The sequence below is a fragment of the Eriocheir sinensis genome, chromosome 25, assembly GCF_024679095.1.
Source record: "Eriocheir sinensis breed Jianghai 21 chromosome 25, ASM2467909v1, whole genome shotgun sequence".
NCBI classification, from domain to species: Eukaryota; Metazoa; Arthropoda; class Malacostraca; order Decapoda; family Varunidae; genus Eriocheir; species Eriocheir sinensis.
The window spans coordinates 6,869,249-6,881,748 of record NC_066533.1 but is presented as its reverse complement, the minus strand read 5'-3'; the positions used below and the strand labels follow the sequence as shown (position 1 = coordinate 6,881,748).

Genomic DNA, 12,500 nt, shown 5'->3' with positions numbered 1-12,500 from the left:
GGAAGAGAAGATGAATGGGTTTAACGAGCCAGAAGCTGTAAAGAGGAAGAGGAAGAGGAAGGCAGAAAAAAGGGGGAAATCACTCGGATAGTTCAGAGAAAAAAGTGTAAAAATATGTTGGAGGAGGAGGAGGAGGAGGAAGGGGGGAGGAGGAGGAGGAGGAGGAGGAGCCTAACAACAGTTCTATTATCATTTTTATTATATATTTTCTCTTTCCTTCTCCTACTTATTTTTCATTTTAATGTCTTTTCTTTCTTCTTTTTTATTCCATTGTTTTGATCTGTTTTAATATCTTTTCTTTACGGCAATGGAAACAAACCAACATGAAAAAAAAACATGAAAAAACTCACACAAAAATAACACAGAAACAATATTAAGAAAAAAGATTACCAAACGGGGCTTAAAAATAAAATAACACAAATATCAGTAAAAAAAATATCATTGCTTTTTATTTTAACTGAATCCCAGTAACATTAAAGAATTATGCAAAAAAAAGATATATATGAAAAACTCGACAAACGCAGCTTCATCTAAAAGGATAAATATAATAAAAATAATCCCTACTTTATATTTTAGTGAGTACAAGAGCAGCGTAAGTATCAATTTTTTTTTGTTTTCTATATTCACCTCGTGGCTGCCCCGCTCACCTGCCCGCATGCCAACACACACACACACACACACACACACACACACACACACACACACACACACACACACACACACACACTTAGATCACCTGTGTGTGTGTGTGTGTGTGTGTGTGTGCCGGTAAAGGTGTACTATGATATTTTTTTTTCTCTCTCTCTCTCTCTCTCGCCAAGAAAAGGCTTCACTCTACCCTCATTTTTGTTCGTTTTTTTATATTTATTTTACGTTTTTTTTTTTTATTCTTAATTCTTTCTTGCTCCTTTAAAAGTTCTCCATCATAATAATGTAATTTTTTTTCTGGGATAACATAATGAAAGAAAATTAAAGAAAATATGAAATAGACGACTTCATGCTCTGTGTGTGTGTGTGTGTGTGTGTGTGTGTGTGTGTGTGTGTGTGTGTGTGTGTTGAGATTCTCAAGGGAACGCAGGGCAAGATTGTGGGTATTGAGAGAGAGAGAGAGAGAGAGAGAGAGAGAGAGAGAGAGAGAGAGAGAGAGAGAGAGAGAGAGAGAGAGAGAGAGAGAGAGAGAGAGAGAGAGAGAGAGAGAGAGAGAGAGAGAGAGAGAGAGAGAGAGAGAGAGAGAGAGGAAAACCGTACATGATGAAGGCTATGACGAAGAAACACACACACACACACACACACACACACACACACACACACACACACACACACACACACCTTATCTTCTCCACCGAGGCGAAGAAAGAGGATCCAAGAGGCAAAGAGGAGGATGAGTCTTCCTCTTGATGCTGGAGGAGGAGGAGGAGGAGGAGGAGGAGGAGAAACAAAAGGAAGCACGGAGAAAGGAGAGATAAAGGAGAGAAAGTTAGATTATGAAGAGGAAGATGAAAAAAAAAGCAGATAGAAGAGAATGATGAAGAAGAGGAGAAGGAAGGAGAATAGGAGGAAGAAGAAGAAGAAGAGGGAGTCATACAAACCAGGTCAACATGAAATATCAGGTTATTATTAAGAGCCAAGAATGGAGGAGGAAAGAAATGAATAAAGGAAGGAAGAAAAAATGAGGAGAAAGGAAGAAAAGAAGGAAAACGCAGCAGTAAGTTAGAGTTGATAATTTTAAGTAGGAAGAAGAGTGGGAAGGAGACAGAAGGAGAAAAGGAAGGAGACAAGTTGGAGGAAGAAAGGGAGAAAGAGAGCAGGAAGGAAAGAAAGTTGGAGAGGCCATATCTATTGCCTGAGGTCACGTTAGGTCAAAGAGAGAGAGAAGAAAAAGCAGAGAAAGCAGGAAGATTGTGAAAGGAGGAGGAAGGGAGGATGAAGGAGAGGGGTGAAGAGGAGGGAGAGAGAAAATACGAAGTGAAAAGGAGAAACTAACCCATGGAAAATAGAGGGGGAGAAAGGAAGGAGAAAGAGAAGAAAAAAAGGAAGGAGGAGAAAATAACACTTAGAGAAGAATGAAGAGAAAGGAAGGAAGGAGAGAGCATGAGAACAGGAAAGAAAAAAAAAGAGGATAAGAAGAGAAAATAAAAGAAACACGTCACACGAACACAAAGATGATAAGGGAGGAAGGAGATGCGGCAGAAAGGAGGAAGGAGGAAAGATAAGATAAGAGAGAGAAAAACAAGAGGGAAGAGATAAGCGAGAGAAAAACAAGGAGAAAGAACAGAACCAAGGAAAGAAGAGAGAAAAAACAAAAGAGATACAACAGAGAAGAGAGAAAGAGGGAAGAGAGAGACGAAACAAGTGAAAAAAATACAAAGAGACGGATGGTAGGGAAGAAGGAAGAGTGTAAAGAAGAGAAAAGAAGAATACGAGGAAGAGGAAAACAAATTCAACTCACAATGGAGATATGAGATGTGATGACCACGACGCCCCCAACAAAAAACAAACAAAAAATAAATAAATAAATAAAAAAAAACCACCAAGACCACAGACGAACAAAAATCACGAAACCAAGAGGCGAAAGGTCAAACGAGGTCACACACACACAAATAAGGTCACACACACATGCAGATAAACACCAAAAACAAGGTCACGAAAAATCCAACGTATCCATCATAGGCTCACGGCTAGAAGATGAGAGTGGGTCAGAAGCGGGATCAGAGGTCACACTGTCACTATCACGTTAGGTCACCGGGTCTGCGGGTCTTGCTGGCTCGAGGTGCGCTTAATGGTGTGGCGGTGACCTGACCAAGGGACCTGACCACCACTACCACAACCTCTCGCGATAACCACACACTACCAACTGGAGAAGATGTGTGGAGGAGACCAGAAACAAAAGTGGGCATAGGTTTGGCTTCTTTTTGACCTCCTCTCTCTCTCTCTCTCTCTCTCTCTCTCTCTCTCTAAATCACCTATGTAACCGAGCAAAACACAACTGCAAGGTTTCCCAGGGCACGTTGCAATACACCTGCCATGCGAGAGCGAGAGCGAGAACGAGAGAGAGAGAGAGAGAGAACAGGTGACACAAAGACAGACCAGAGCGTGCACGAAGCCCCATCAGTCACAATATTTACCTGGCTTTTGGTGAGGCATACCCGCTCATGCGATTACCTCACAGACAGATATGGAAAGGTGTCCTGGATTGCCGCTACCTGACTGCCCTTCTCCCCTGTCCTCCCCTACCGCCGCTGCCCTCCTTCTGCCCCGCCGCTGTAAATAACTCCATCCCTCACATCACCAAACTTAGTAACTAGGTGATATTTTATGTATAGCGTCTCACCTTTACCTGTACCTTTGTCGTGCTATTCATTTTGTTTGCGATTTTGTTGTTCCATAAAATAAGACACCTCTCCAGCCGCACTTGACCTCTCTTTTGGCCACTCCTCTATACTCTCTTTTATAGGGGCATTGATTTGTGGGATTTCTATTTCTCATATATTTTTGGTCTTGAGTTGCTTCCTTTACAATAAAAAATGGATTCTACCCCTTTCTAAATTAACCCTCTGCTTGCTAATCAACACTATTTAACTCCCAACATACATGCCTATTCCACATTTTCATTCCATCCATTTTATTTACCATTTTAATGTTTTATAAATTACTGGATTCTTCCCCTTTCTAAATTAACCCTCTGCTTGCTAATCAACACTATTTAACTTCCAACATACATGCCTATTCCACCTTTTCATTCCATCCATTTTATTTACCATTTTGATGTTCTATAAATTACTAGATTCTTCACCTTTCTATAAATACCGTCTCCTTTCTCTATCTTTGCCAATCTACACCATTTAAGTCCCAATGTACCTGCCCGTTCCACCTTTTTATTTACCAATCTAGTATCCAAAAAACTAATAGATTCTTCCTCTCCCTTTATCTGCCCCTATTTCCTTGACTCCTTTCGTCCATTACCGGTGTCAATTTGCCTCTTTAAGCCCATCCGGTGTCAATTTGCCTCTTTAAGCCCATATCTGCCTATTTTACCTATTCGATTCCATTCTTTTCGATTTCCATTTTGATGTCCTAAAAACTAATGGATTCGCTCCCTTCCTTAGTCTGCCTCTACTCCCCTGCTCTCTACCCCTGCCAATTGACCTGTTGAAGTTTATACCTCTCTATTTTACCTTCGAAATTCCATCTTTTATTCACCATTTTGATGTCCTGCAAATTAATGGATTCTTCCCCCCTTTCCCTTATCTTCCCTCACTCACATCACGGATTCTTCCCCTTGTGTATACCCTTACCAGTTACCTTATTTAATCCCCTTATCTTCTTGTTCCACCTTTTTTAGATTGCAATTTGATATTCTACAAACTAATAAATTCTTCCCCTTTTTAATTTATCCCTACCTCCTGTTTTCTCCCCTTTTCTTCCCGTGCTAATTACCTTAAACCCCTCACCTGCCTATTTCGCCCTTTTTGGATTCCAATTTGATGTCTTACACACTGATAGATTCTTCCCCTTTTTAATTAATCCCTACCTCCCTGTGTTCTCCTCTCTTCTCTCCTATTACTTACTCTTTAACCCCCTTACCTTTTCATTTTTTTGATTTTTTTTATTTGATGTCTTACACACTAATAGATTCTTCAGTTGATTCATCCCATTCCTCTGTCCTTGCCGATTTATTTTTTTTACAGCAAAGGAGACAACACAAGGGCACACAAAAAAGGAAACAACAACAAAAAAAAAAAGCCAGCTACTCACTGCTCCTGTACAGAATCTGAAGAGGTGGCCGAAAGAGCAGTTAGTTACGTGAGATTACGTTATCTCTTTCCCTTACTTCCTTAATCTACTCTTTTTCTCACTTCTCTTTCATTCATTCTTGATAGCCTTCAGCTCTTCTGCCAGCACTACTCTACTACTCTACTACTCTACCCTATCAATTTAAACTGAGTACTTCCACCGTAGACTATTAAACATCCCTTCCTTTCGACAACCTACATCCTACTTAGCTCCCTTCCTCCTACCTCGCCCCAACCGCCACGAACCGGTTAACCCATAGAACCAGCAAACACCTGTCACTCCAATATGCCTAACCTCCCTAACTCTTTATTTTCCTGCCTTTCATACCCTTCCCATCCTTTGTTTTGACCATGTTTAACTATTCTGTTACACCACAAACCACTTATGTCCGGTCAACCCCTCTCAGCCAGCTCTTGTCAACCGGTCCTTGTCAATATGCATAACCTCCCTTACTCTTTACTTTCCTTCTTTTCCTACCCTTCCCATCCCTGTCTTGACCCTGTTTAACTACTCTGATATACTACAAACACTGCTATATCCCTGTCACATCCCCTGTCAGTCCAGTATACCTAACCTCCCTTTCTATTTTCTATTCTTTCTATTCTTTCTATTTTCTCCGTTTCCCATTTTCATCTTCCTCTGCTTTCTCCTTTTTTACTATTCTGATATACCACAAACACTGCCCCATCTCTATCACATCCCCTGTCAGTCCAATATGTCTACCTCCCTTTCTATTTTATATTTTATTTTTTAATTTCTTCTCTCTTTCCCATCTTCCTCTTTCCCTGGCCTGCCCTGTTTAACTATTCTGATGTACCACAAACCCTGCCCGATCTCTATCACATCCCTTGTCAGTCTAATATGGCTAACCTCCCTCACTTTACATGTTCTTCCTCTCTCATCCTTCCCTTTTCTCTACCTTTCTTCCTCTCCATTTTCCTCCCTTTAACATGCTCTCCTTTCCCTCCCCTGACCCTGTAGCACCACTCTGACATCCCCTAAACCCTGCCACACGCCCCTGTCGACCCAGTCAGGCCAATTTGGGCGGACACAGCAACTCTACGGCTCTAAGTCACCATCTGTCAGGGCGAGAGATGGAGATGTAGCCTTGTTCGTTGTTATTGCGCTCTCTCTCTCTCTCTCTCTCTCTCTCTCTCTCTCTCTCTCTCTCGTCTATAAGCCAGAGGGAAGATCAAAAGTGCAAACGTAAAGAACAGAGACAAGATTTAACATTTCCCATTTTGTTTTCCTTCGTAGATAAATGAAAGTAAGTAAAGTAATGATAAGTAAAAGAAGTAGAATAAGGAAACTGATAAGAAAAATAAATAAATATACTCCACAATTAATGGTCAATAAATAAGAGAGTGAGTCCAGTTAGTTAGCCATTCTATTTCTTCTTCTTTGCATAGTTTCCCCCTTTGCCTCATGCATATTTAAAGAAAACGGGACACGGTGAACTAAATACTACAAGCAGATATTGTCACATTTTTCTTTTCTTTTTCCTCACGTGTAACAACGAAGAGATTGTTGAGGGGGACTAAAGCTTTTCCGTGTGTGTGTGTGTGTGTGTGTGTGTGTGTGTGTGTGTGTGTGTAGGCGGAAAGAGTTAAAAGGAAAACGAAATAAAAAGGGGAGGAAAACAAATTAAAAACGAGGGGAAGATAAAAGGAAAGAGGAGCAGAACAGAATAAAAGTGAATGTGGAGAGGAAAAAAAAATCTAGAGTGCAAAGAAATAAAATAAATAAAAGGGAGAGAAAAATGAATGTTAGATAAAAGCAACGAAAGAGGGAGAATAGGAGGAGGAGGAGGAGGAGGAAGTGGAGTGAAGGTGGACGTGGTGGTTATACTGATGATAGAGGAAAAAATGAGTGGTGGTAGTGATGGTGGTAGTGGTGGTGGTGGTGGTTACTGTACATGGTGATCCGTGGGAGTTGAGAGCATGAGTCACCACCACCACCACCACTACCACCTCCTCCTCTTCCTCCTCCAGACATTAGCAACGAGGGAATGTGGGCAGTTCAAAGGAGGAGGAGGAGGAGGAGGGGAAATTAACAAGTTGCAATTAAGATGAAGACATTTGAGGAGGTAATAAGTGAGAAGATAACTAATTGGAGAGATAAACCGTTGGAGAGATGAAGAGAAGACGAGACAAACAATGACTAATAATAACAGGGAAGTAAGCTCAAGATAAAGCAATATAACAGTAGTAGTAGTAATAGTAGTAGTAGTAGTAGTAGTAGTAGTAGTAGTAGTAGTAGTAGTAGTAGTAGTAGTAGTAGTAGTAGTAGTAGTAGTAGTAGTAGTAGTAGTAGTAGTAGTAGTAGTAGTAGTAGTAGTAGTAGTAGTAGTAATAGTAGTAGTAGTAGTAGTAGTAGTAGTGGTAGTGGTAGTAGTAGTGGTAGTAGTAGTAGTAGTAGTAGTAATAGTAGTAGTAGTAGCAATGAAATCACCTTGACACGAATTCTTTCCTCGACAAGTTATTTATATCAATACACACACACACACACACACACACCCACACCCACCTCACATATCAACCAGTACATCAAGCGGCCGTCACGTCAGGGGCTCTACTTGTCATGTTCTTGACCCAAAAATGCATTAATGAGACGCATCTCCACAACAATGCATGAAGTGTGTCAGCGGGCCACATTCGGACACGAGACAACGCTTTATGCGCCCAAAAACTTCTCCCCTTACCTCCCCCTCACCTTACCTTACCTTACCTTACCTACCCTTTACCTTACTTACCCTTACCTTACCTACCACCCAACTTACCTCCCCAACTATTACGGCTATTATTCTGATATGGTGCGCGTGTAAGTGCAGGGATGAGGAAACGAGTAAGGTAAAGAATGAGGGTAGGTAAGGAGTGTAAGGGGTTTGTGTGTGCGTGCGTACGTTTGAAGGAAGGAACGGAGGATCAAGCTAAAGGATGAAGGAGAATGAAAAGGTTGTTAAGAGAGAGAAGGGAAGAGAGAGTGAGTGAGTGAGTGAAAGAATGAATAATTGGATGAATGAGTGAAGGCATGAGTAAGGGAAGAAATAGACGGGTAAATATGAGAATAAATGAAAGCAAAACAAAAGTAACAATATTTTCGAGAACAAAGACATGAAAAAATAAAGAAGAATTAAAAAAAGGTAAATAAAGAGTAAGAGACAAACGAGACCAAACGATATAATACTTTTTTTTAATATATCACCTCTTGAAGACGTGAAGAAGAGGAAATGCACCAGTGAAATCAAGAGGAGAAAAGGGGAACAGAGGGAAAGAAAACACAGAGGAGGTCAACTTAAACACAAACATACTTACATACAAACAAACTTAATCCAAGTCACCAACGCTTCCAGAATTACCAACTTCACCACCACCGCTGTCTGCAGCATCACCAATAACACAACAACACCACCAACACACAATATCACCATAAATTGTATACAACTCCACTTCTCTTCACCCTTACCAATGCTTCATCACCACTATCACCACCACCAAATGTACACAACTCTACTTCCCTACACCACCACCACCACCACCACCACATCATTACCAAAGGAACACAACTCACGTAAGTCAACACCCTGGGCCTCACCACCACCGTCCTCTTCTTGTATACGACCATCACCACCATCATCAACACTACACCAACACCACGGAGTAACACAACATAGCTAGTACGCGCACGGATGTCAGATCACAACTAACACATCCTCCACACACACACACACACACACACACACACACCTGCAAACCCTGGCACCCATCCCAAACATAATAAGGAAACTCTTCGCCTATCACTCTCTACGTCATTGCCAGTGTGTGTAGCGGCGTAGAGGGGGTGGGGTCGGGGGTGGTTGTTGTGGGGGGGACTGTTGTGTTGGCCTGCCAGACGTGTGATGTAACCTCTCCTCTGTTCTCTAGTAACCTCGTGTTCAATCCCTCTCCTCTTCTCCTGACCATCCTATTCCCTATCCTTCTTCCCTTATCTGTCTTCTTTCCTAATACTGTTTTCTTCATTTCTCTTCTTCCTATCTCTCCTTCATTCCATTTTCTGACTAGATAAATTCATGGACAGCGATATTAGGTGGGGTTAAATACACAGGGGGGGGGTCAAAAGGAGAGGCCTCCTCAGGCTCGGCCTCTTTTCTCTTGTAGACTCCTGCGTTCTTATGTTCTTATGTTCTTATGTTCTCTTCCCTATGCTCCTCTCTCTCTTTTCCTTCCCTACCTTTCCCTTTCTTTCTCCCTTTCTTATTTCTTTTCTTTATTTCTTCCCTTGTTTTCTCAACCCTGTATCTTCCTTATTCTCCTATTTGTCCTTCTCTTCCTTCTCACAGAATCGTCATCTTCCTTTTCCTTCTCCCTTTCTTACTCCTTTCTGCCCCTCCCTCTTTCCTGTCTTTCTCCCTCTTCATCCATCCCATTTTTCTCCTCTCCATCTCTACCTTCCTTTTCTTCGTTTTTATTTTTTTCTTCTCAAACCTTCATACCTGTTTTCCCTTCTCTACACAGTCCCTTTTCACCTGTCTGTCTCTTTCTTTTTAATGATACTCTTAAAAACCTCCCCTCTCTCTCTTACTCTTCTCCCTAGCTTTTCCCTCTCTTCCTCATCTACCCTCCTCCTCCTCCTCCTCTCCATCACCCCCTAAACTAGCAGGGCCAAGTGTCACCAGTCGTCGTGATGTGTATCCGGGCAGGTATTTGTGGGCCCACCTGGCTTTTTGGGGGCACTGGGCAAAGAAGTGTGTAAGTAGGGTAGAGGGGTAAGAGGGTGAGAGAGGAAGAGGAGTAAGGGAAAGGAAGGGGAAATGGAAGATGGGGGGAGAAAGGAGAGAAAGTTGGAAAAGGGGGAGGGAGGAGGGAGGGTGAAAAAAAGAGGGGGAGGGTAAGGAGAGGGGTGGGAGAGGGTAAGGGAGGAAAGAAGGAAAAGCGAGAGGGAAGAGAGGGATGAAAGAGAAGCAAAGAGGGTAAAGAAAGAGGAACGGAGCAAGAGAGGAAAGGTGGGGAAGGATGTGAGGAGGAAGAGAGGAGAAGAGGGGAATAGGGAAGGGATGCAAGGGAGAGAAGGGGATGAGGGGATGTGGGTGTGAGGAAGGGTGGGGATGAGTGACAAGGGTGAGGGAGTGAGACATCCGGCGTGCCAGTCAATCAGTTAGTCAGTCAGTCAGTCAGTCAGTCAATCAGTCAGTCAGTCAATTGGTCAGCCACATTAGTCAGCCAGTCAGTCAATTGGCTATTCAGTAAGATATTCATTTATTCATTCATACAGTCAGTCAGTTTGCAGGTCAGTCAGCCAGTCGGTCAGTCAGTCAATGAGATATAGGGTGAGATAGTGTGTCCTCTGGTGTGTGTGTGTGTGTGTGTGTGTGTGTGTGTGTGTGTGTGTGTGTGTGTGTGTGTGTGTGTGTGTGCTGAACTGAACCGCCTCTTCCTGTACTTAACTTTCCCTTACTTGTCAATAACTTTTTCCGCCCCCATTAGTCTTCCTCTTCCTCTTCCTCTTCCTCCTCCTCCTCCTCCTCCTCTTCCTCCTCCCGAACACTGATAACGCAACACAGTACATATTTAATCCAATTATTGAATATCCTGTCTTTATTATTATTATTATTATTATTATTATTATTATTATTATTATTATTATTATTATTATTATTATTATTATTATTATTATTTATTAGTGTAGTTGTTGTTATCGTGTTTCCATCGTTATTATTTAGTTCTTATTTCTTATTTCTTCATTATATTTCAACATTCTCTCTATCTCTCTTTTCCCTGCTTTACCGTCTTTCTCTCTCTCTTCTTCTTCTCTCCTTTTTCTTATACTTCTTTCCTTCTTTTTGCCACTTTCCTTTTCCTTCGTTCTATTTTATTTCTCTTTTTTTTCCTTCATTTTCCCTCTTTCCTTTTTCTCCTTCCATTTTTCTTCTTTTTCGCTTCTACTTCCTCTCTATCTTTCATTTCCACCAAAACTCTCGTTACTCACTTTCCTCTCTCTCTCTCTCTCTCTCTCTCTCTCTCTCTCCTTTTCTCTATTCCTCTGCTTCATTACGTTTATCGCCATATTTCCCGTTCATTATTCTTTATCGCCTCTCCTTTATTACATCACGGTCGTTTCATTCTCCTTTACTCTCCATCATTGTTTCTCTTTCCTTTTATCGGTTATTTTTCTTTATCTCCTCAGTTATTTATTGCGTCCTGCTTCCTTCCTTTATCTGGATTGCTATGGTTCCCTTCTTTCGCTTTTTATTATCGTCCCCGTCTTCCCTTTCTCTGTCCTTTCTCCTTTCCGTTTTATTCCTCCTTTCTTTCTCTCTTTATTTTACTTTGTTTCCCTTGTTTCCTCTTTATTTCAGTGTCCCTTTTCGCTTTCAATCATCAGCTTCTGCAATTTCTCTCTTTTCTTAGTACTTTCCTTTTCCTCTTTACTGATCCTCCTTTTCTTCCTTCTTTCCTTTCTCTCTCCCTTTATTCTTTTCTATTTTGTATTTTCCTCCTCAATTTAGTGTCTTTTTTTTGTAAGTTCGTTCCCTTTCCCCTTCCCTCCTACGTCTTTATTTTCCGCATCTATTTCTCTCCTTATTCTGATTGCTGTTGTTCTCTTTTCTATTCAATGTTACACTCTTAGACCTGGATTCAATTGCGTCTTCTTTCTTCCTTCCATTTTCAATTATCGCTATTCTCCTTTCCTTTATTATTATTATTGTTATTATTATTATTATTATTATTTTGTATCGCTTTTATTATTATTATTTATTATGATTAGATTTTCTTCGTTTATCAGTTCCTTTTTTTTCTTTTTCTTCAATCCCTTTCTTCCCCAGTCTCTTTTTTTTGCATTTCCAGTTTGTATCTTATTTCCCAAGTCCCTTTCTACATCCTTTTCCAGTCCCTTTTTTTTCCATTCCAATCCTTTTCTTCCTTTTCCAGTTCCTTTCTTCATTTCTCTTTTCCGTTTTCTTTTTTCTTCAGTTCTTTTCCTTCGTTTTCCAATTCCTTTCTTCATTTCTCTTTTCCGTTTTCTTTTTTCTTCAGTTCCTTTCCTCCCTTTTCCGATTCCTTTCTTCCTTTTCCAATTCCTTTCTTCATTTCCCTTTCCCTTTTTTCTTTTTTGTCCATTTTCTTCAGTTCCTTTCCTTTTTCTCAGTTCTTTTCTTCTTTTTCTCAGTCCCTTATTTTCTCTTGCTCAGTCCCTTTCTTCTTCCTCCTTTCTTTTCCTCTTTCCCAGTTCTTTTCTTCTTTTTCTCAGTCCCTTATTTTCTCTTTCTCAGTCCCTTTCTTCTTCCTCCTTTCCTTTCCTCTTTCCCAGTTCTTTTCTTCTTTTTCTCAGTCCCTTATTTTCTCTTGCTCAGTCCCTTTCTTCTTCCTCCTTTCCTTTCCTCTTTCCCAGTTCTTTTCTTCTTTTTCGCAGTCCCTTATTTTCTCTTGCTCAGTCCCTTTCTTCTTCCTCCTTTCCTTTCCTCTTTCCCAGTTCTTTTCTTCTTTTTCGCAGTCCCTTATTTTCTCTTGCTCACTTCCTTTATTCTTTCCCAGTTCTTTTCTTTTTCCCTGTCAGTTCCCTCTTCCTCTGTCCCCTTCTAATTTCCCAGCCATTTTCTTCTTTCTCATCTCCCTTCACCATTTAATCACTATCCAATCTATTCCTTGCATCCCTTCCCCCTGCCCCTTATCGTCCCTTTCCCCCTCCCTTCCATAATGAGGTGGCCG

At 41.1% G+C, this 12,500-nt stretch overlaps 1 protein-coding gene across 15 annotated transcripts in view; it reads right to left on the bottom strand.

The window, feature by feature from the left end:
- Positions 1–12,500, bottom strand: part of LOC127003266 (microtubule-associated serine/threonine-protein kinase 3-like) — a 196,103-nt gene that overhangs the window by 60,357 nt on the left and 123,246 nt on the right. Inside the window, exon 1 of one of the 15 annotated variants that reach the window (XM_050869705.1) lies at positions 8,365–8,497. The exons of 12 other annotated variants lie outside the window; for them this stretch is intronic. In XM_050869705.1, the coding sequence (XP_050725662.1) occupies positions 8,365–8,430 (66 nt within the window). In that variant the 5' untranslated portion in view covers positions 8,431–8,497. Of the gene's footprint in view, positions 1–2,676; positions 2,838–8,364; positions 8,498–12,500 lie in introns of those variants that run through there. 2 more of the 15 variants (XM_050869704.1, XM_050869703.1) reach the window with 2 other exon arrangements.